We start from the raw sequence: 23,962 nt of genomic DNA, 5'->3' as shown, positions 1-23,962 counted from the left end.
CACAATAGAATTCAAGGTGTTTCATGTTTTCATCTGATCAGTGAATAGATATATATAATCAAAGAAAAATTCAAACATATAAAATAGGCTAGCTTTGCAAAAATAAGACAAAACAAAAAGTAACCTGAACTTGGAATCACAGCTAGCATTTGCATGCAATCACATTACCAGCTACTTGAAATAACTTTTTCATATGTAATGAAAGTCTTTTTATTACTTTATATGTACTTGTACTATAGTCTGATAAAGTAAATGTCTTCTAAAATATTGGAATTCTACATTCTAATTACGCAATATAGGTAGAAACAGGCAATAATACATCTTCTATGATAAGATAATATAGGAAATAATTCATCTATATTATTTGGTATTATGATATTTGGTAATTTTTGTTACATGAGATAATTTCTTTTGTGTCAAGGAGTGTGTTATAACATTCAATACTTGTTTCATTATTCAAATGTGCAGAGTTAGAGAACTCACAATAGAGTTCCTTAAACAGTTTTCTTTATGCTTGGGTTTGTTTCCTTCTTCTAAATTCTTAACACTTTAAATTGTAAGGATGTGTTAGTAGTTGAGGAAAGTTCATTTACACTGATGTACAGTAAGTTTAATTTTATACTACACATACAAACAACTTTCAAATTAGAAAGTAGAAAATAATTTTCCTTACACAGAGCACTCATGTTTAGTGTGCTATAAAATAACCTTTTTTTAAGTTTAAACAACTCCACATGCAGTCTTGATAATAAATAGTTTGTTAATAAAAATACCTAATATTGAATTGTTTGAATTTTTTTAAGCATACATTTTGAGTGACTCTTAATGAAAAATTATGTAACATTTTTCTTAAAGATAAACACAGGAACAGGTTTGATGGAGTCATTTCAGAAGGTAAACCAGAACGATTCTTAAAGATCAGCTAATCTGATCTCACTATTCTGTAGACAGATTTGTGTTTTAACAGGCCTCAAGTAATTATTTTGCAAGGTAGAATGTGAAAAGTATTAGTGTAAGGTGCATTATGACACAGGACTTGGTGATCTCCTGAGTTGGTAATGTCCAAGTACCATTCTACTTTTGAAACTTTACTCGGTCATGCCATTAACTACTAAATAAATGAAATGAGCACTTTCCTGAAAAATATAATAGTGGATATATTTCATTGGCATCTATATTTCAAAGTAGATTTTTGGATATGTTTTACTTTCACAATCACATTAGTCCATGGTTAGGTAGAATTAATGTTGGCTAAGAGCATAATTTTTGATAGGCAACCTACCTGATCTATGCATAGGCCCCACACTAGCAATGCAACTTTTTACTTAACAAACTTTGGACTTATTTTAGGCCTCTTTCAGTATATTCCATATATTGGATACATATATTGAAGAATTTTGTGAGTTTAGCAACTTGTGGTAGGTTATTTCTTTGAATTTTTGAGCTTCCAGGCTCCCACTTGATTTCCTTTAATTATTTTTCTCAATTAACTTGCTGAAATAATAGTTACTCAGAATATGAAAATGCCAGCACAAGTGAATTTCTGCCAAATGGGAATCCCTAGATTCACAGACAGTTAAGCAAAAAGTTCACTATGCTTTAGAAACTCATCCAAAATCTAATTCACAAACTAGATTGATTTGAAGGACAACAGGGCTCCTTGGGTTTACAGAACAATTTATGCCATAGTTCCTTAATGATTTGTAAGTCCAATAACTCTTCATGAAGAAAAATTATGCTTATAAAAATAACCCTACGTATATTTTTTGCTAAGTCCTATTTAAGAAATAGTTCTATATCTTCTGTGACAAATATTTACTTGTATAGATTCGTAATGTTTCCTCAGTGGAGTATTTACTTATAGCTTCTTGGCTTATGAGTGAAATATGTGATTTCCTCCTCTCTTTTCCTTTGGCTCACTCTCTCAAAATGGTTACACTGAAGGAATTAGGAATGAGCCTGTTTAAGTACAAATGAATTACTTCTTCAGCCAAATCAAACACCATTTCCATGTTGTAGCACAACAGAGAATGTAATCCTCCAAGGACCTAGATCAACCTAACTCCATAGTCCATATAATTTTGGTGGTTAAAGTATAAGGAAAGTATAAAAATAAATACGTAGATGGATGATAAAAATAACTGCAATCACACTTCTACCTCCTTGAATCAGTATCCTGCTTTCCTATACACAATACTTGATTTTAGGTATAAATTCTGAGTTTTGCTTATCAAATTGGAATTTGTACTGGTATAAATGGTCATTTTGTGAGCCCACACTAAAGCTGCAATAAATAACCTTACTCTTTTCTACTTGCTATCTAATCCAGGATTTTAATGTAGGCTAATACTGTACTTGTGACCTATTTAATCTTCGAATCTTTTAAGAACATTATGATTTAACATACATTGAGAATGCTTAGCTAGAATGCCATGTCAAGTATTTAAAAGGTAAACTCAGGAAGAACAGAAATTTGGGAGAGTAATCTCTTGTTAGTAGAGGATACCTGGCATAGTTTTTCTGCTAAATTATCTCTACTGTTGTTGAGTTAGTGGTTCTTGAGCTTTTCTGTGCATATAAATCATCTGCTGGGAGGTAATGTTGACATTCTCTACCCCAAGATACTGGTTCATTAGAATCAAATGCAGAAAACTGCATTTTTAGCAAGCATCCAAGTTAATTGTGTTATAAAATACCTGAGAAAGACACATTTAGATGAAACAATTTAAAAAATCTCCAGATTTTATCATGCTTACTAAAATAAGACTGCATATCACAATAATAGTGGTAATTTAGATTATGGATACTAGGAACAGGAAGATTTCAAGCTAGTGAGCCAGTGGTAGGTTTTAAAGAATTCTTTCCAATTTTCTATATTTTTCAAATATTTCCCAAGTAATAATCACACATTGATTATACAATTAGAAAAATATTTTACAGAGTTCTGAGCATATAGTATGTTGAGATTTTAAGCACTGATTTTAATAAGATTTTAAGATGTTTTTGATATTAAAGCTAATACATTTCTGTTGCAGAAAATTTAAAAATTTAGAGTAGTATAATGGTGAATTTCACAAAACATTCTTGAATCTCTGTATCCTGGTATATCGCTGACCTTTTTAGACACTTACATTGATTTTTTTCTTACTATTTCTTAAATCTTCCAGGAACATGCCTTAGAGGATTTGCTTTTGATCCTCCTTTTAAATTATAAAAAAGACTGAGGCAATTTCTCCTTAACATGTTGAGTTTTGTTCTCTAAAGATCAAGGAATAAATTGTGTCTTCATTATATTTGTAAAATGGGAAATTTATTATATCTTTGCTTTCTTCTCTTCTTTTTCTAAACCCCAGTATCTGCTAAAACAATAGGAGACTTTTTGGGTTTTTGTTTGTTTGTTTGTTTAGTTTTGTTTTGCTTTTTCAGTACTAGGGATTGAAACCAGGGTCTTACATATGTTAGGCAAGTGCTCTACTACTGAGCTTTATCTCTAGCCCTAAGATTTTATAATAACTAATATTTTATGTTACATTTCCTATTTTAAAAATTACTGTGTAATTTGCATTTTCAAAAACATTTTCAGATGTCTTTTTTAATGTATATTTTAAATTATATTAGCTTTCATATTTGATTTCTTTGTTTTAGTCTTCAAAAGTCTGTACTTTTTGTTCCAGTATTTATTTTTAGAAAGAGCTCATCGTTAAATTATCTTTTAAATCCTTGCATTGATGAAATTTTTTTATTTGCTCTTTCTTCACATGTGAATGATACTATTTATAGAATAGTTCTGCAGTTGAATATAACTGTTATATTACTGATTTCTTAATTTAGTGCTATGAAAAATGAGGCCATTTGGACTTTTCTCCAATTATACATAACATTTGTTAGAATTCTATTAGGATGGTCAGATAACTGTAAAAAATTAATTAGTGTCCACATATTCTTAAATATATAATTTTGCTTGAAAGAAAAGGAAATTTCTGTGCCCAATCAGTGTATTTTCTTCAACCTAAAAAATATTTTTTGGCTACATCTTGGATTGTTATTTTGGTTCCATATTTTACTTTTGGATTGTTATTTTGGTTCCATATTTTACTTTTGCTTTGGTCGTCTCTAAAAATGTCTTCAAATATATATATATATATATTTTCTATATATATATATATATATATAAAGAGAGATACTTTAAATCCCTTTCACCTTATTCAGTATCCTTCAATTTCTTTCCAATCTTAAGATAAAAATAACACTTTCTCACACTGTTTTGGAAGGGATTTTCTTTTTTTACTTTATTCTCTTTACTGACTCCCATGCCATAGTGGAAAAGCTCTATGACTTTCTGATAGACATCGATCTTTTTGTTTCTAAATTAAGGACATATAGTGACAATGGCGATGTAAATTTGTACATATTTTCCAGGAGAAAGGCTTCTAAAATTTCTAGCAGCATAGTAGTTGGACCACCTATGATACTGTATAGTACATGTCACAGAGTACCTATCACTTCTACTGTACCTTTTCGTATTTTGTAGAAATTTCTTCTAATTTACAAAATTCATTTATATGACTTTTGAAATTTTTTTTGCAATTTCAATTCTGCCCTTTAATGTGGATTTTTATTCTTCTACTGCTCTTTATTTTCTTCATGACCATTATTTTTGCCATCTTATCCTTTAGTTCTTTTATTTTAGCTGGTAGTATATTCATTCCTATTGAATGACAGGAACCCCATATGGACTACTCATTGTCAGAAGAGAAAATATGCAGATTTCTGCAGGTCCCAAACTCCTCCTCCTTGGATACTAGATCAATTATATCACCATTTGGTCAGATCACATCTTTTTATAGCACCATTGATAGAAATATTATTTCAATACCCTAATCTAATTGATATTGTTAGCTGTTTTTGTTTTCATTATTATAGTACCTTTCACATAGTAACTATTTTACCAGTTGTAGTATTTTTTTTGTATTTTGTGGAAACTCCTCCTAGATCACAATGTGCTCAATGCTGAGACCTTATTTTGAGTGATTCTGTGACTTTTTTGTGTTTCCCTTATGGTCTTATAAGTACCAGTGAGGGTTATTTTAGTTTTAGGCAACAGAAAATACAATGTGTGTTACCATCTTATATAATTGAAAATTACAAGGATACATGTATCATTCACAATTAGCTTCCGTGTTCAATTGCTACCACTGATACTCAGCCCCATCTCTACTGTGCAAGCTTTTACCAACCTATAGGTAACAATTCCATATTTCTCCTCGTAATAGAAAGACAGTTGTATTATCTACAATTTTAGATTATCTGTGATTTAAATTTACATAACAGAGAGCCTCTTTTTCTGTTCTTACTCAGCTGCCAGCTTTCATGATTAAACACATTTAAGCTACAGTCCTGACACTAAAACATCAAAATGGCCAGGGAATTGATTAGCACTAATCTGAATTACCAGCTCTAATCTGAGGACCTGAATTTTACCTAAATCTGGACTGAAACAGAGAAAAAAATCATAAAATACAAATGTAGATCTATTGAAGAAAGAAAGGAATGGAGGTGGTGCAAAGGCAGACAACAGATACCCACTACTGTGTTTAAATGAAAAGTGGTAAGAGACTCCGTCAGGACTGCTGTAAATGCTATTTGAACCTACAACACTGCTAGGACTTTATAGCACAGGAAAATCCCAAGTCTCCTTATTGCAAAGTAGTCAAGTGCAATAACAGAAAAATCAGTAACTAAAATAGACAACATTTCTTCAGATATTTAGGTGAACTGAAGATAATGATGATTTTGATGCTTTCTACTTCTACTCATACTTTAATCTTGGTCATAGACTTTTAAATGAGTAATACAATGTAAACTAATTAAGAAATGCATTAGAATTGGAAAATAAAACTCAGTTTTTACTAAGTTCAATATTCTGTCACTTAATGCTTTAAAAAGTTTATAAATATAGCTTTATTAAAACATCAGTACACACATTCATTCCTCAGCTAAATAATATATACTTTGAGGTTCTCTTTTGCCAGAAGGTTAATACTGAGTCAAATTATGAAAACTGATTGTTTTCATACTCAGTCATCAGTAGTTATTTACTGTTGTCATATTGGTAGCTATTTACTGAATTAGGAATAAAAGAAGTATATTTTTTGGGGGAACATCAGGAATTTTGTTTAGAATAAGTTAAGTTTGAGATTTTATTCAAAATTGGGATTTTTTTTTGAGACTGGGTCTCACTGTGTAGCCCAGGCTGGACTCGAACTCAGAATCCTCCTGCGTCTGTCTCTTGGATGCCGAGGAGATTGCAGCATGCACTACTAGGCCTGACCCTCCCATTGCACATGTTAAACAGTACGTTATAGACATGTGAATCTGGAGATTAGGAACATCTATGAACTGGAGGTTGCAGATATGGGGTAAATTTTTATGGTATTTAAAGTCCTAAGAGAACATATGTCAAGGAAAGGACAGCTCCCTTTGGCATTCTAAACTTTAAATTTCAGGGAGAAGGTAAGTGAATAATCAAAGAAAAAGAACAAAAGAGAATGAGGGAGGGAGGAAGTGGGGGAGAGAGAGAGAGAGAGAGAGAGAGAGAGAGAGAGAACTGAAGTAGGAGGAGAGAACTAAAAGAAAGCAGGTGTTCCATAAAGGTGACTTCAGCTGTGATCAAAAGTGGCAGACTACTGCTAAAGTAAAATGAGAACTGATAATTGGCCATCAGAATTTTTACTAGTTTTACTAATAACAATCTACATCTTAATCCTCAAATACAGGGTGAATGTTTCAGTCATAGTCTTACATGGCCTGTCTGAAATATTTGACCTGTTTAAAAATAATCTCCTTTGGTAATTAGCATATTACCTAGTCCAATATTTTTAGTTCTTCTTTCTCTTCTCTCAGTCATTTTTCTAGCCTCCTCTTCCTTTCTTCTACTTACCCTTTAAACACTAGTACAGCTCAAATTACATATGACATGTTTAGCTAGTCTCATTTTTATGGACTCAGGCCCCCATTTCTGAATTACTTCCGGGTTTCTCCACATCAGTGTCCTATGCACACTCTACATTGAGTATATTTACTACAGTTTGAGTGTTCCTCAAAGACCCGCTGTGTCCCCAGTGTAATGCTGTTGGGAGGGAGGGTGGAGCTTTTAAGAGATGGGGCTTAGTTTTAGGTTATTGGAATCCTGTCCTCAAAGGAAGACGTTATTGGCCCCTGCCTTCTCTTCCTTTCTTCTGCTTCATGTCCATGAAGTGAACAGTTTTGCTTTGCCTGTTGCTGTTTTGCCACAGGCCAAAAATGGATGGGCTGAACAGAACATGAACTGAAACCACCAAAACCACCTTTTCTGTTTATTATAGAGCTTTATCCCAGACCTGATCTTTCTACTAAATATTCTGTTTCAATGTGTGGTGCTAAGCCATTCGGTCAGGCAGAAATCTACAAGTCTTCCTTGAATGCTCCCCATCCTTTACTTCTGTTAGATGATTAGTTTATCCCTTCAGCATTTTCTTTCAGTTTCATGTTTTGCCACCCCATCCTCCACTAGTCTTCTTCTCTTAATAGTGTTTTATAATAATTTGTAAGTCACAAAATCTGATATGTTTATCATGTTTAAAATGCTTTTGAAGTCTCCCAAATCACATACAAAATAAAATCCACAATCCTTATCATGATCTACATGAATTTCCATCAGTTTATCTTTTTCTGTCCATTCTTATGCTTCACCATTTCTCCTTATGTACTTTAGGCATAGGAAAAGTAATTTTTGCCTGCATGTTCAATCCCTACCCTTCTCTCTCTCTCTCTCTTTCTCTCTCTTGTAGCCTTCTTGAGAATCTAAAGCGGATCAAGGCACACTTTTTTTGTTCTGTTACTCTAAATTCCTGCTCATTCTCTGTTAGAGCAGCTATTGCATATTGTTTCATGGATGTGTCTATAAGAAATGAAACCAAGAGCAAATAACAGAAAAATTAGTAACTAAAGTAGACACAATTTCTTTGTCTATATGACTAATGGTAGTGCTTCAATGATGCTAGAATTACAGCAGTTTTGTAGTTTTCTTGGTTTACATGAATGCATGATCCCTTCAGCAGTGACAGAATCCTATTATTCAAATCAGAAGGCCAGGAGAATGACCCCAGAGATTTCCACTTGTATCTCCTTAGCTGAAACTGGATTAAATGCTCGTACTAAGTTTACCAGTTGTCCAAGGAGGATGAAATTACTATGACTATTTGAGGCCAGCTATCATTATTCTCTTGGGGATGGGAAAAGACCCTGTCCTCCCTAAGATCAACTTAATTTCATTTTTGCTGAAATAATTTGAGCTCTATTGGGAGGGAAAGACATATTTGAAAGTGGTTGTTGATTAAATAACGTACAGTGTCTACCTTGTGGCTAGTTTCCATGCTGTAAACTTCTTTGTTTCTTGTTTATAATTGTATCTTTTGTAACTAGCACTAGTGCCTAGCTATGATATAGGCAACCTATTTGCTGAAAGGAATGAAATAAAGATGATGCAACAGATATATATGGATTAATTTTTTTCTAAGTAATATGTAGTATAACCAGGTAGATACTACTGTATTTACTCAGCCAAAATAGCACCAGCCCTGCATATTGTATTTCTGTAGAAAATGACTGAGTTTTTAATAGCATGTGGCTGTCATAATGAAAACAAGATAGTTAATTATACTTAAAGATAATGAAGAAGACTATAAGTAATTGACATTACTAATTGAATACTTCTGCTTTTTTCAACTATGATTTGACATTATACTTTCTAAAACCTACCTGAGGTTTGGCTGCATAGAACAGAAAAGTGCAAAATATTAGCAGTTTAAACAAAACAAAAATTTCTCTCATATTAAAAATAAGGTACATGATGGAAGTCCAAGTTTTCAGGGATTTTGACTTCTGGTTCATTGTTCTGCCTTGCTTTGTGAAGTTACCTTTGCCTTCAGGATCCTAGATACTTGCCTGAACCTTAGCATATGGGGGTGAGTTCCAGGTGGCAGAAAAATGGTACACCCTTTCTCTTAATGTGAACAGTATGTCCTTATGCTATTTACTGTAAAAATGTGTGCAAATGTAGCTTTAGCAACACACTTTAAAATTATTTTTTCTAATACTAGATATGTCCACATTTTACAAAATACTTTTCTGAGGACATTTTGAATTTCTTTACTTTAGATTTTGTGAAATAATAAAGATGAAGATGAATTTTATATGAGGAAAAAATACCATCTCAAAAAATGAATATAGTTTTGAATAGCTTGTTACACTTTTACTGCCACATCAAACCATTTTCATAAAATATAAAATGTTTTTCTTTGAATTTTGATAATGTAAAGTTTAGATATCTTAGAAATATAGTTTATTTGGAAATTAATCAAGATATGTTTTCTTAGTAAACCAAATTATTTTAAATATCAGTTAACTATGAACTCCATTTTATGGTATAAAAACTAAAAATATATAATTTATGATGCACCATGATATATGCTGGATGTTTTAGACTTGTTAAATTACTTTAATGAAAATATTTTCTCTTTATTTTTAGATTAGAACAATTTAGAGATTCTGGTTAGGAATTTTGTTTAAAATTTTGAGGGGATGGAGATTCAGTTATGAATGACAATGGAATGTCTTTTTATTAAGTGATGAGAAAAAATAACTACACATTCAAAACTATTCTTCAGAAAAGGCAACTTTACAGTGTTGTATATAAACAATATCAAAAGAATTCATCACTGGCAATGAACCACCATAGTTCATTTGAATTATTATATAACATCCAACATAGGGCTGTCCTACCACACTGTTCATCTACCAGATTGAGGGGGTCTTGCTCTTAGGGGAGATTTACATGCCTCCCATTCCCATTCCATTTTCTGTGAAATCCAGATTCTGGAATGCATGCTGGACAATGATAGGAGAGATGTTTTGCATTCTTCAAGCAGTGGCAGACTTCATGGTTTTTGCTATAGGATTGGGACATGGATGTTTTCTTGCTCAGTGCCCAGGGGCTGAGAGCTTTTGTAGCAATCTTTGCATATTTCATGGTGTCAGAAAGGAGAGAATTTCCTTTCACTTTGCAGAAACAAATGAGGTTTGCTTTTATTTTTTCCCTGTTTTCCCTGGGAATGAGGAGATTTTGTTTCTCCTCTCGCCTACAGTTGAGGGATGTTTTTCCACCTCCAGTTGTCTTTTACATGTATGATCCACTGAGGGAGATTCTCCCTGATTTTGTTCCAGTCTTTTTCCTCAGCACCCAATTGAAACCTGTGGGGAAGATCTTACAAGTGAATGCAAATTCAGTTTTGTGTCTGGCACTTCTGGTTATTTCATACTAGTACTGGAGCTAACACTTAGCCTCCTGGGATGAATTGTACTTTTATCTGTTTTTTTTTTTTCTTTCTACCAGATTTTTGTGGCAGTCACCTGTTTTTCCCATGGTTTGTCAGACACAAAAAGGTAAGTATGTCCTCTTTCTTTTCAGACAGGTTTATCATTCTTTGGAATTCCTTGAATGCTTTACATCCTCAACCCTTTAATGGGTTCAAGAAAAACTGTAAGTTTTAGATACCATTTTTTTCTTACTGTATTGTGGGAGCAGTGTACATAGTTCCCTACATTGTAAGTGATAGCATAAACCTGAATTTTTGTACTTTTTTACCTACTTCTGGTCATTATTTTATTGAATGCCTGTAAGTTGTCTTCCTCCACAGAGAAATACTTTTATTTTTGCATGCTATTATTATAGGAGAGACCACCTTGATTAATTGAGTGAATTTATTTGAAGCCAAGTGTCAATCTGCGTAAGGAATAGTCTAGGTCCATTTCCTTCTTATTCTTGAAGAAAGACCCAGTTCTTCCTTGTTCTTTCTCAAAAGATACCATTATCCGGTCACATTTTTCCTTGGTGTAACATCTGTATGCCAAAATGTTGTCACTAAAGCCCTATAAGATTACAGAATTTCTTTGCTTCACAAGATTTCAGTTACTGTTTTAATAGGAAATTTTCTTGGGGTGAAAGTGTGTGTACTGAGCATACACACACACACACACACACTCACTCACTCACTCACTCACTCACTCACTCACTCATGCTCACACAGAGCATCCAGGTGGACTCTTTGGACTTCCTCCATCTCTGAGATCTCTGTCTGAGATTTTACATTTTTATCCAGCTTTTCTGCTTGTCCTCGGTGAGAGGGACACACACACACGTTGTTAGAAGCCAAGGTCTTATAAGTGCCATTTTTTAATTCTTCAAAATTCAGAATCATTCTGGTTATTCAAAGCATACTGTCAACTATATATTTTCCCTCTAACTCAAATTTCCTTCTGACTTTTTTGTGTAGGTTTTAAATCAAGTTAAGACAGATAACTTCCCTAAATTATATTGCTATAGTGGCCTTGACAGCTGCCTTCTACTGATTTTGATTCTGCTCTGTATTTTTCACATAGAGAAGACAGATACGTTATCCTTTATCTACATCCACTTTGGCACTAAAATCTTCAGTATTAGGAACAACTACACTTTCTTAGTGTCTCTTTCGCACCCTTCTTTCCTCTCCCTCAACTTACCTAACATGATTCTATGCAGGACAGATACAACTACATGAAAGATGATTTCTTTTTTTTAAGTCTTTTTTATTATCATATTATTGTTGTACTAGGGGTACTTTGTGACATTTACAAAAGTTCTTACACTATATCGTAGTTGAAATTCACCCTCTCCATCATTTTCCTTTATTTCCCCTCCCCCCCATTCATGGAATAGTTTCAGCAGGTCTCTTTTCCATTTTTATACATGAGTACATAATATTTCCACTGTATTCACTCTCCTATATCCTTTCCTTGTATCCTCCTCTCTCCCACTGGTACCAACACTCAGATAGGACCTGTTTTATCTTCCTGTTCACCGCTTTTTCTTTTCATTTATTTTTATTAACATATATTGTTCAAAATAATAAATTTAATACTTTCATGCATTATCATCAAATATGTTTTGATCTAATTTCTTTTTTTTTCCTTTACTGTTGTGCTGGGTTGGGGGTACATTGTGGCATTTGCAAAGGTTTTTACAGTGCATCATATATATCATACTTAAATTCACTCCCTCCACCACTCCCCTTTATCCCTCCTCCACTGATTCATGAAGTTACAACAGCTATCATTATTGCATTTACATTCATGTATCACATTTTTTGCACCATATCCACCCCTCTACCCCTTTTCCCTGCCGGTTCCTCCCTCCCACTGATACAAACTCTTCCCTCTGAGCAGGATCTGTTCCACTCTTCTGTTTTCTGATTTTTGCAAAAGAGAAAAAAGGAAAACATGACATTTTTGCTTATTGAGATAAAGATAGCTATACAGGTTGTTTCCTTGTGGTATTTCCATGTATATCTGTGTTATACCGCCAATTGGTTTATCTCATCTAAATTATCTATAATTCTACCTTAGTCCCTTTCTTATGGTGGTTTCAGCCAGTTTAAGATTGCTGTATTCATTCTTTTATAGAGAGCAAAAAAGAATGAATATAGAAATCTTAGTTTCTTCTTTTACTTATGCCTCCCATGTGTGATCTCCCCTTCATGTGACCAGTGTTTCATAATACTGCTGTGTTTGTATCGGATCCATATTCCACATATGAGAGAGAACATGCAGCTTTTGGCCTTCTGAGTCTGGCTAATTTCACTTAAGATGATGTTCTCTAGTTCCATCCATTTACCTGCAAATAACAAAATTTCATTCTTCTTTGTGGCTGAGTAAAATTCCATTGTTTATAAATACCACATTTTTTTAATCCATTCGTCATCTTGGGGCATCTTGGCTGTTTCCATAGCTTAGCTGTTGTGAATAGTGCTGCAGTAAACATGAGCGTGCAGGTGTCTTTGTTGTAAACTGGCTTAGTCCTTTGGGTACATCCTTAGGAGTGGTAATTGCTGGGTTGTGTGGCGGATCTATTTTTACTTTTTCATGGAGCCTCCATATTGTTTTCCATAGTGGTTGTACTGGATTACATTCCCATCAGCAGTTTATGGGGGTTCATTTTTCCGCATATTTGTCAACGTTTGTTGTTGTTTGTGTTCTTGATGGTAGCCCTTCTAACAGAGGTGAGGTAGAATCTTAACATGATTTTAATTTGCATTTCCACTGTGGCCTAGGATGGTGAGCATTTTTTCACATGTTTTAGCCATCTGGACTTCTTCCTTTGAAAAGACTGTTCAGTTCCTTTGCCCATTTCTTCATTGGGTCATTGACTTTTTGGGAGTTTAGGTTTTTCAGCTCTCTGTATATTCTGGTTCTCAGTCCCTTGTCTGATATATATCTGGCAAAGATTTTCTCCCATTCTGTGGTGGCCTCTTCAATTTAGACACCATTTCTTTTGTTGTGCAGAAGCTTTTTAATTTCAAAGGCATTTTTGTTTGCTTAAAATAGCTATGCAGAGAGTTTCATTGTGACATTTCCATATATATATTTAACAGTGTAATATATCTCATACTTATTTGGCTGAATAAGTAATATCTTCTGTTTACTTTTACATGTTCAACTAGTTTGTTAGGAAGTTTTAAATAAGTGTCATTGCTGTGTTGTGAGGTAAAGAAGTCAAGGACTGACTAAGTGATTTTAAAATATGCTGGTTATTTTAAAATAAAGATGTAACTTGGAGGAGAGAAATGTAGCAGGTAAAAAGGATGGCCTACAATCCCAAAATGTCAGAGGATTGAGGCAGTATCTTGGTCTAAGATTTCAGGTAAACCCAGATGGGAATATGTAAATGTTGAATCAAAGCAGAAGTTATAGAGGCCATGATGTAGAATATGCAGAAGTGTCATTTTACTCAGTTTAGGATTTTTATTCTTTTTATTCTCTCATCTTTCTTAGACCAGCATGGAATGTTCTTCTTATGTTGATACCACAAGCACAAAGGGTGAATGTAAGCAGCCCTACAACTGGGGCTGGGCACTGAAACATTGTACCCAGCAATATATAGGGATAGTCTGTTCATGATGAGGTTGGCAAAGAAATAGATGCAGAGAAGGATTCACAAAAATCAGGACCAAAGATCAAATCACAAGTTATTATGTGTGTTTGAATATTTAATGCCTGGAATAAGTTGTTTTAACATTGTGTAATACTTTACTTCATCATCTTTATTTTATTTTACACGGTGACATTTAGCATTTGATTATTGTCATTTTATCACTAAATTATGACTATGAATTAAGTTCCATTTGTGATTTTAATGAAATACTAGTCAATTCAATACATGGGCACAGGTGCCAAGACGCAAGAAATGTGGAATGGTTGCCACTGTGACTGTTTCCTTGTCTCAGTCACTGCTAAGTGTTTGTGACATGTTTTTTCTCTAAGGTCAACTAAAGACTTCAACTCTGCATCTCAGTAAGGTGTGAGAGTTGAAACCTTTTTGCTTTTCTTACATTAAATAAACCAGATCCCATCTACTCTCAGATTACCAAAATACCTGGGGTGCAACCAAGAAATGCATTTTTAAATGCCAGCTATCATTTAATATGAAATAACATGATGTCAATTACTATCCCATTTCACCTGAATACACTTTGTCATTTTTAAAAAAAATATTTTGTATCTTGTTTTTTGTGGTTTTGGGGATCAAACCCAAGGCCTTGTCCCACTTGAATACATTTCTTTAGGTGTTTTCCAAGTTTCAGTAATATGTGACTCTAGTTCATGTGAACTACTAGATGACAAACTTTATAGCACTTCATTTGTCAGTTTGCTCACAGACATTTTATATCTTCTATACAAAGATGACTACATGTTATTTTTGCTTTGGGGAACTCACAATTTATATCTACACAAATTACTATCCAGTGTGTACAAATATTGATAATAAGACATACAGATGAGGGATTTGGGCAACTTGAAAAAGGCTTCAAAAAAGAGGGATAGGTAAGCCGTGTCTTGAAAAATATGAAAGAGTTCATTACTTACTGAAAAAAAGGTGAAAGGAAAGCATAGCTCAGCTAATATCATTTAAAAGTTTCAGAGAATAAAGAACAATATAAAAACAAGAGACCAGTAATTAAAAGATTTCACTTGTCTATACAAGACATGATGAGAGGCTTCATTAAAACCAATGGCAGTAGGGATAAAGAAAAGGCTTTTTGAAGAGACCCTTTAAAGAAAGTTTGATAAGACTTGGTGATAAAATGTAACAGAAAAGAATTAATGGTTGCTTGATGTTTTCATCTTTGGGTCCCTTCCTAGAGTGTGATGATAGTCATTGAAACAGAAAATGCAAGAGAAATAATGTTTGGTGGTAGAAAGGGAAAACTTGCTTGAAAGAGATAAGTTATGTTTTAAACATGTTAACATTGCAATGACAAAGTCAAAGTCTAAAAGATGAGGTTTAGTAGGCAGAAATGATATTTAGGAGCCTGACGTGGGTAGAATAGATGAAATGTATTAGGAGAGAAACAAACTAGTAAAGCATAGTAAAGCAGTAGGAAGATTTTTAGAGTGGTTGTGCCAGTGCTAGATAGAATCAAGGCAGTATCAAAAAATGTATTGTAGTACTTATCAAGAATTGTACATACATCAAAGTAGGATAAGCAAAAGACAAGAGAGAAGTATCAAATCCAGAGAGTAGCATAGGCAGGAGATTCATACTCTGAGCAGACAGCATTAGCAAAGGTTGGGTAGAAGAGCCATGGTCCAGAAAGAGCAAAAATGTAAAGGAATTAAGGACTTTGCCAGTCCTTTAGTTTCTTGTATACATGAGCCTACTCCCAAGCACTTTGACCTGAGTCTTCAAGCAGATGTTGTTGAAAATACTTCTAGAAAATAAGTAATCTCAGAAGAGATAGGACTGTTCTCAACTAGCTACAGTAATACTGATATTTCATACAAGTTTATCTTTCTGTGCCAGAACAAAAGCTTAGTTTTTTTTGATGTGAAAGAAGAGATACTCACATTGTCCCCTCCCTCCCTGCTCTATATTTCCTTCTTTCCTTTCCTTTTTCTTCTTCTTTTCTGTTCTTTCATTCTTTCCTGTCTTCCATCCTCTCTTCCTCCTATGAATCCTCCCTCCTTTATTTCCTCCTCCTTTTCTTTGACCTCTGCAGCAGTGTAGCAGTTTGATGAGTTTTGTCAGGAAAGATCACTTAGAACCTAGTATGTTGGGTAAGGCATCTAAACCTTATAGAGGATATTTTGAAGTACAAGTAATCTCCATTATAGCAAGAAATTTCTTACTTGGCATGGTTAGTAAGCAATTTATTTAAGAAGAAAGTAAAAATCATATTAAATTCATAGGACTTTTCTCTGTTGAACATATTAGCACTATTTTAAATGACAGCAGGTATCCTTAAACTTTTCGAGAAGTTAAATGAGCAACCAACTAAGTGTAAAATTATTTAACTCTAAAGTATTGAACTGGATGTAAACAGAAATAAACATTTTACATTGTCATTGTGTACCTTTTAGCCTAGAAACTATATATCTAGCTTTATGTCTAACTCCTGAGGGTAAAATAAGAACTGATCTTCTGCTTCCTGGTTTGTGATTTTTCTGACTTTTTTTAACCTGGTAACTTTTAGAGGTCAATTGCCGGTTTGTTGCAAAAGTTAAATCTGAGATTATTTTTGGAATATAACCTGAAAACCTAATGACATATTTGGTATGGTATTCTGTGAAACTGTGTGACAACTATTATTTGACATTTTATTTAAATATAGGCTTATATTTTCTGACAGCATTCTTTTAGCAGGTGTTATTTATAAAGTATTAAAACTCAGCTCAAGTGTTTCTTCAGTATTAGCTTCTTGTTCTGAACATCATTCCACAGGGAAGGTTTCCATAAGCCTTGTTTGGTTGAAACACATTATTGTTACTTTAGGTGCTGACTGTTCTGGTGGCGAGTTTCCAATTGCCTTGATTAAAGTAGAAACATTCTATGGCTTGGATGACTTACATTTCACATTGGTTTGAGCAAGATGATTGGTATGAAGGACTACAAAGAGTAAGATATATATTTATGTTGTAATTATAGTTTTCTGTGATTTTTTTCTGCTCTGCTTCTCATGCTGCTGTATTTTTATCACTTATTGTGGACACTTTGAATTATAAAATTCTGAGGGTAAGAGTTATTTGATAGGTTTTAAAGCAGAAGTAAGAATATAATTCATAAGAATAGCTATAATTATATATTGAAGAGAAGGCATTTCTTTCCTATTCTGATTTTTGATGAATTCTTAACAATGTTTTAGATTGTCTTTAGACTTGAAATATGAAAGTAGTACTTTGTATATGATTAATGTATTAAAGTAGCAATTTCAAGAAAGCTGTTTGATATATATAAAAACATTTAATGAAATAGAAGTTACATGTATGCTAATAATATGTGTTATAATACTATAAAAATGCAAAAAATTCTTCAAAAGAATGCCATTATGCATCTGATGAATTTTTAGGGAATTAATTATATTTCAGAAAGAATTCTATTATTACCATGGCAATTTCTGCATAGTATTTTGAAAATAGGAATCTGATTTTTTATTGTAATAGTTGAAAAATTTTAAAATGTACCATGTCAAAATGAATTTTTAGCTTGAAATTAATTTTTGCTTTACTTATAACGTCTTTAGTGGAGAATGTATTAGTTTTTAAATGAAGGACATGTATGATTTTCATTAAATTGAGAACAAAAGAGCCAGAATCTCTGTGCAGTTTGACCACTTTCTTCCTCATTATTTTTCAAGCGCATATGCTGCTAAAGATACACAGTAATTTATTTTTCTTCCTTCTTGCTTCTTGGCATTCCATTCTAATCATACTAGTCAGATATTTTACCATTGTGTTTAATTATAAATCCTCAGCAGTGCATAGCCTCTTAGTTTTTTTTTTTTCCCATATGCTTATTTTTGTAGCTATGCAAGCTGGTAAACATCTCTGGAGCAAATAGATACTGAACTCCAGAGAATAATACTCAGATTGTGAATCCTAAAGCATTCTTCAGAAAAGAGGTTAAGAATTAGTCAGTAGCTTTGCAACCTGAATTCCAGCCTTACCCATAAACAATGGAAGTAGTTCAGCTTATAAGTTAAATAGTAGGAGTCCAAAACCCAATGAACATATACACACTTACCATATTACATGCCAGAATCCTTGTTTGTGATGTCTAAATACATTTTACATACAATAAAAGTCTATTTCTGATGTTTTAAGACTGAAGCTTTTTCAAGTGCAGTCCCTGTTTCTCATAGGAAAAGATGGAAATGGTGGTCTAATTTGGTAGGCAAGAGGGACCAATTTTAATAAAAATGCTTTTTACCAAAATGTAAGCCACTTTAAAGTGGCTTTGGAGCAATTCATGAAGATTTTGATGGTTAAAAATCTTCCCCTCCTTGCCCTAAAACTGTAGACGTCTGTAAATGAGTTCTCGGTTTTAGACATATTGAAAGAGGAAGTGTTTTAAATGCAGACTACATTAACCCTGAAATTATCCATGCCATATGGTTTGAGCTTCTTTTTGCTCAATTTTTGATTATTTCTTGTATAGATTATATAAGAATGAAAGATCCTGTTTTTCAATAAAGAAAATTGGCACGTGAATATTAGCTTTAATTTCTTCTAAAAATCCAGTTTATTTTTCATGTTGTGTCTATGTGTGTCTGTGTGTATGTGTTATCCATCCTGTGTAATCAGCATTCAGCATAAGAGATCTTTGAAATGTTTAAGAGGTAAATTGGACTTTTTAGTTAACGATTAACTGGCTATGTGGTGTTTGAGAAATTACATTAAAGTTACAGAAAATTGTGAACTTGATATTTTGAACACTAATTTGGCATTTGTGTTTTAACATAATTAATGTTTATATATTCATTTAGATATTTATTTGTACATTAAATATATATGATTATGTATATTTATGTATTATATATTTGTACATATATATTATATATTTACATATGTTTATATGAATGCATATATACAAACTAATTTACTTTTCTAATTTGGTTTCAGCAGTACTGTAGCAGTATTATTTATGTTTAAATTTTTATTAGGATAATTTCATTTCATCATAATCTAATGTATTCAAAAGTTAGTATTGTTGCCTGTGCAAAACTAATGTAGATACGCTTTTTTTCAATTGTTTTTTGAATATTTTATGCACTAACTATGGAAAGCGTTTTCACCATCTATACTTTGTTGAACCTAAGAATAAAGTTAGCATAATTAGTCTGTGTCTAAATAGGTTTCATATGGTATAAGATTGAGACCAAAATAGAATTTAGGTTCAAAAGCTGAAAATCTATCCCTGCAAAGCCTGCAGTTGCCAGTTTACTGATACAGTCAATTGCTTGTGGGACAACATAATGCCAAGGCTTTCTTTCTGAATCCATTATAAATCTGCAGTATTCAGTGAGCTGCAGTGCTTACTACTTCATCTAAGTGCATGTGTTACTTCTGGACTGAAAAGAGTATTCTCCAAAGCAAGAAATAATTGGAATAGGTGCGGAAACTTGTCATTCAGAGAATATGAGACATATTCTGAACTGAAGGCAATAAAGGGTTTCTAATAGTCATCTGAAATACATTCCTTGCCTCAAATGTTTATTTACCTTCCTGTGTAACAAATTTTTAGGATACATATTTAAATTATGCATATATTTCAAAATGTACCTCTTTTTTACTAATACAGAATCGTTAATTATGTAACTATTCATGCTGACATCAAAGATGCAAAAAAGCTTTGGGTTTTTCATTTCATCTCCTTGGCAACTATAGATATTACTTAATGAAAGCTATGTAAGTCTTACATATTTTACAATTCTTGAAGTCTCAAATGCTTCATTACATATGTTTTAGTACATAATGCAGATATTATAAGGTACTGGTATTTAGATGCTTAATGATATGTTTTTATATTTTATTCAAAAATCAGATTTTAAAAAATAGATACCATTTTGTTTTGTTCTATTTATTATCTTAATTCGTGGCTTACCAGGTTATTTGACTGCATTTCAAAGAATTTGAGTTGTTGGACCATAAAACCTCTAAAGGCAGTTTAAGAACAAAGGCATGCCAAATTTTATGCCAGCATAGAAATACTTACATTAACTAATTTGAAAACTGAAAAACAAAAAGTCAGGATATACTAATAGTTAAAGTAAAAATGTATAAGCATAGGCTTTTAATAAAAAGTTAACAGAGGGACTTCTGGTTTCCATTCCAAGGCCCATTTAAAGTACTTCCTTTTATATTATATATCATGCCCATATTTTTGGGAAAAATTGCAAAGTATACTAGAAGGCAAAAAATCCACCCCCAATTTGAAGAGACAGAACATCATCAGAACCAAAGTCAGTATTTCTCCCCCCAAATTAAATATGTAGGTAAAAATCTAATAGTATATGTACAAAATGTGTATAAGGAAAACTACAAAGTTCTGACAAATGAAATAAAATAACTAAATAAATGGACAGATACTCTATTTTCATGGATAGGAAGGCTTTGTATTGTTAAGATGGAAGTTTTTCACAACTTGATCTATATTTTTGATAAAGTCCCAGTTAAAATCCTAGCTATTTGTTTTGTGGATAGCGATAAACAGATTCTAAATTTGTTTAGACAAGAGAAAGATACATAATTTCTAAGTTGATACTGAAGGAGAAGAAACTTCAAGGACTTAACACTACCCAATTTCAAGACTTACTATAAAGCTATGCTAATAAAAACAGTTTGGTATTTCCAAAGAGATAGACAAATAGAAGAAAAAAAACAAAAAACAGGGAGCCCAGAAATAGACCCGAATACATACACTCTATTGAGCTTTGACAAAGGAACAAAGGCAATATAGTTGAGCAGAGATAGTCTTTTCAACAGATAGCATAACAACTTGATACATACATGCAAAACATGAACCTACTCATAGATATCATACTTTCTGTAAAAATTAACTCAAAATGTGTTATGTAAACCATAAAATTATAAAAAAATCATAGAATATAATGTAGGAGATAACCTACAGCCCTGTGGATTTGGCTATGAGTTTTTTAGATGCAGCACCAAAGGTATGTTCATGAAAGAAATAATTGATAAGCTGTACTTCATTAAAATTATAAACTTCAGCTCTGTGGAAGAAGAGAATGAGAAGATAGGCCACAATGAGCCCTGGAAAATAAATACACATCTGAGGACTCTTCTCCAAAACATACAAAGAATTCATAAAACTCCACAGTAGGAAATTGAGCAGCCTGATTAAAAAATAGACAAGTGGCCCAAACAAGCACCTCACTGAAGAAGATACGCAGATAGCAGATAAGAGATGAGAAGATGTTCAACATCATCTATCACTAGGGAATTGCAAATTGAAACCACAGAGACATAAATACGCCTAAATACCAAGTGCTGGCAAGGATGTGGAACAACAGGAAATCTCATTCATTGCTGGTGGAAACACACAATGGTACTAACACTGGAATACAGTTTGGCAGTTTCTTACAAAATTAAATGTATTCTTACCATACAATCCAGCACCTGCACTCCATGGTATGTACTGAAATGAATTGAAAACTTATTCACACAAAAACCTGCATGTGAATGTTTTAACAGCTTTATACATAATTGCCAAAACTGGAATGCAACCAGTTTGCCCTAAGGTAGATAGGAGAATAAATATTCACCCATCCAGACGAAGAAATACTCGGTTCTAAAAAGCAATGAAAGGCACTAGGAATCTCTCCCTGCGTAGACAATAATTGCAATAGCAAAATCTGTTTGAAATACTGAAGGCATGCACCTTACAGGGGAAGGCTTGGATGTCAAATTTCAATCAGTTTCATCTCTTATCACAGTAGCAGATACCTCAAATCCCTGGTAGGAAACTGTACTTGTAATACAGAAGTAGCTTGTATGCAGCTTTCATAAACCCCAGTGGACAGAAAACACCTGTCCTTTAAATATTAGAGATCTGTGCTCTCATGACTAACTACTGTTTCTGATCAGAGATGCAGACAAAGAGACAAAAAGTCATTGTTGCTGCATTAACATCATGGTTGAAGGCCCTTTCTCTCTAGCTAAAGTGATTTCTAGAGAATTTGAAGGACTACTAGCCTTTTAAAAATTCCATTTATTTTCGTTTACCCTTTTAGGAGCCAGTCCTTAAAGACTGGGGAATTTGAAAGCAACCACATATGCAGATAAAGTTAGAAAGTTATTGTGAATTCCCAGGGAAAGGCACAGTTCTAAAAATCCCTGAAAGCCCTTAAGTTTATACCTGAGGCTGTGAAGCAAAATGGTACTGAACAGTAACCCAAGGCTATATGAAAAAGTAAAGATCTCTGTAAGGATGGATACGTGGGCAATTATGAGAGCTAGTATGTTGAAACAGTGATTTGTAACTCCACTTTTTGTGTCCTTCATGATTTTAGAACATAACAAAATTTAAAAGATTACTAGTCTACAAGTAATATTTTTATAGTATTATTTGTTTCGTATTCACTTAAGAGACAAATACATTTAAAAGAAAGATTTTCAAAAAAGAAAATCTGTATATATTTAGTACGTGCACAATATTTTTCAAGCATTTTCCCACAGATTCAAGATTCATAAACACAGAGGTCCAGTTGTATTTTAGACATAAATGGAGTAAAGTCTTAATAAAAACACAGATTGGCAAAAGGATTAAAAATGATAAAATTATATTTTGTCTACAATTGATCCATTTTAAATCTAAAGACATAAATTGAATAAAACTGAAATGATAGAAAACGTTTTTCTATGGAAACAGCAGCCAAATGAAAGTAGGTTGACTATACTAAGAGAAAATTGAATTTCAGTCAAAAAAGTTTAGAAGAGACAAAAAATGATGTTATCAATAAAAAAAAATTATGCCAGGCACCAGTGTTTTATGCCTGTAATCCTGGCTACTTAGGAGGCAGAGATCAGGAGGATTGAGGTTTGAAGCTGGCCTGGGCAAATAGTTCGTGAGACCCTGTTTCCAAAAAAACCCATCACAGAAAAGGGCTGGTGGAGTGGCTCAAGGTGTAGGGCATGAGTTCAAATCCCAGTACCACAAAAATTATGCATAAAAATATAAACATATGTATAAGATACCATCAAAACATATGAAACAAAAACTGAATTGAAGGGACAAATAGTTCCAAAATTACAGATGGAGAATTAAATACCTGTGTCTCAATAACAGGCAAAACAACCAAAACAAAGACAAGGAAATAGCGACTTGAACACCACTTTAATCTAACTTCATCTAGATGTATACACAGAACACCCTACTCAGCATCATACAGATTCTTAAGTGCACATGGGATATGCTACACAAGAAATTAAATCTCAATAGACTTTACAAGACAAATATAATGTTCTTTAACAAAAGTGGAATAAAGTAGGAAGTCAGTAACAGAAAGAAAACTAAAAATTCTGAAATTTGTGAAATTAAACAACACACCCTTTAAACAACCAATATATGAAATAAGAAGTTACAAGGGAAAACAGAAAATAGAGGTGAAGGAAAATAAATACACAACATACCAAAACTTGTGGGATATCGTGAAAGCAGTGTGGGGGGTAGGGAGGTGTTTTATCTATAATACTTAACGTTGAACAGCAGTAAAGGTCTTAGATCAACAACCTAAATTTATAACTTAAGAAAATAGAAAAAGAACAAACTCAATTCAAAGGATGTAATAAATTTCAGAGCAGAAATAAATGAAATGGGGAATAAAAAGACAAGAGAATCCAGATGTGGTGGCTCATGCCCGTAATCCTAGGTACTTGTAAGGCTGTGATCAGGCTGGCAGTTCAATGGCAGCTTTGGCAAAACAGTTAGCTGGACCTTATCTCAACCAATAAAAAACTAAGTGTGGTGCTACCATGGCCATCATCCCAGCTATGTGGGATTTGTATATAGGAGGATTACAGTCCAGGGAGGCCT

General features: G+C 33.1%; 1 protein-coding gene across 11 annotated transcripts in view; it reads left to right on the top strand.

Annotated features, from left to right (window-relative positions):
• Wdr17 (WD repeat domain 17) overlaps positions 1-23,962 on the top strand; it is a 154,665-nt gene that overhangs the window by 54,311 nt on the left and 76,392 nt on the right. For 7 of the 11 annotated variants that reach the window (XM_074054937.1, XM_074054941.1, XM_074054944.1 and 4 more), the window contains 2 exons: positions 10,433-10,482; positions 16,904-17,026. In XM_074054937.1, coding sequence (XP_073911038.1) covers positions 16,961-17,026 — 66 coding nt within the window. In that variant the 5' untranslated portion in view covers positions 10,433-10,482; positions 16,904-16,960. The remainder of the gene's footprint in view (positions 1-10,432; positions 10,483-16,903; positions 17,027-23,962) is intronic. The other 4 variants (XM_074054942.1, XM_074054938.1, XM_074054943.1 and 1 more) reach the window with 1 other exon arrangement.

This window comes from Castor canadensis, chromosome 14, assembly GCF_047511655.1.
Source record: "Castor canadensis chromosome 14, mCasCan1.hap1v2, whole genome shotgun sequence".
Taxonomy (NCBI): Eukaryota; Metazoa; Chordata; class Mammalia; order Rodentia; family Castoridae; genus Castor; species Castor canadensis.
The sequence above is the reverse complement of the archived record's forward strand: the minus strand, read 5'-3'. Positions and strand labels throughout refer to the sequence as shown.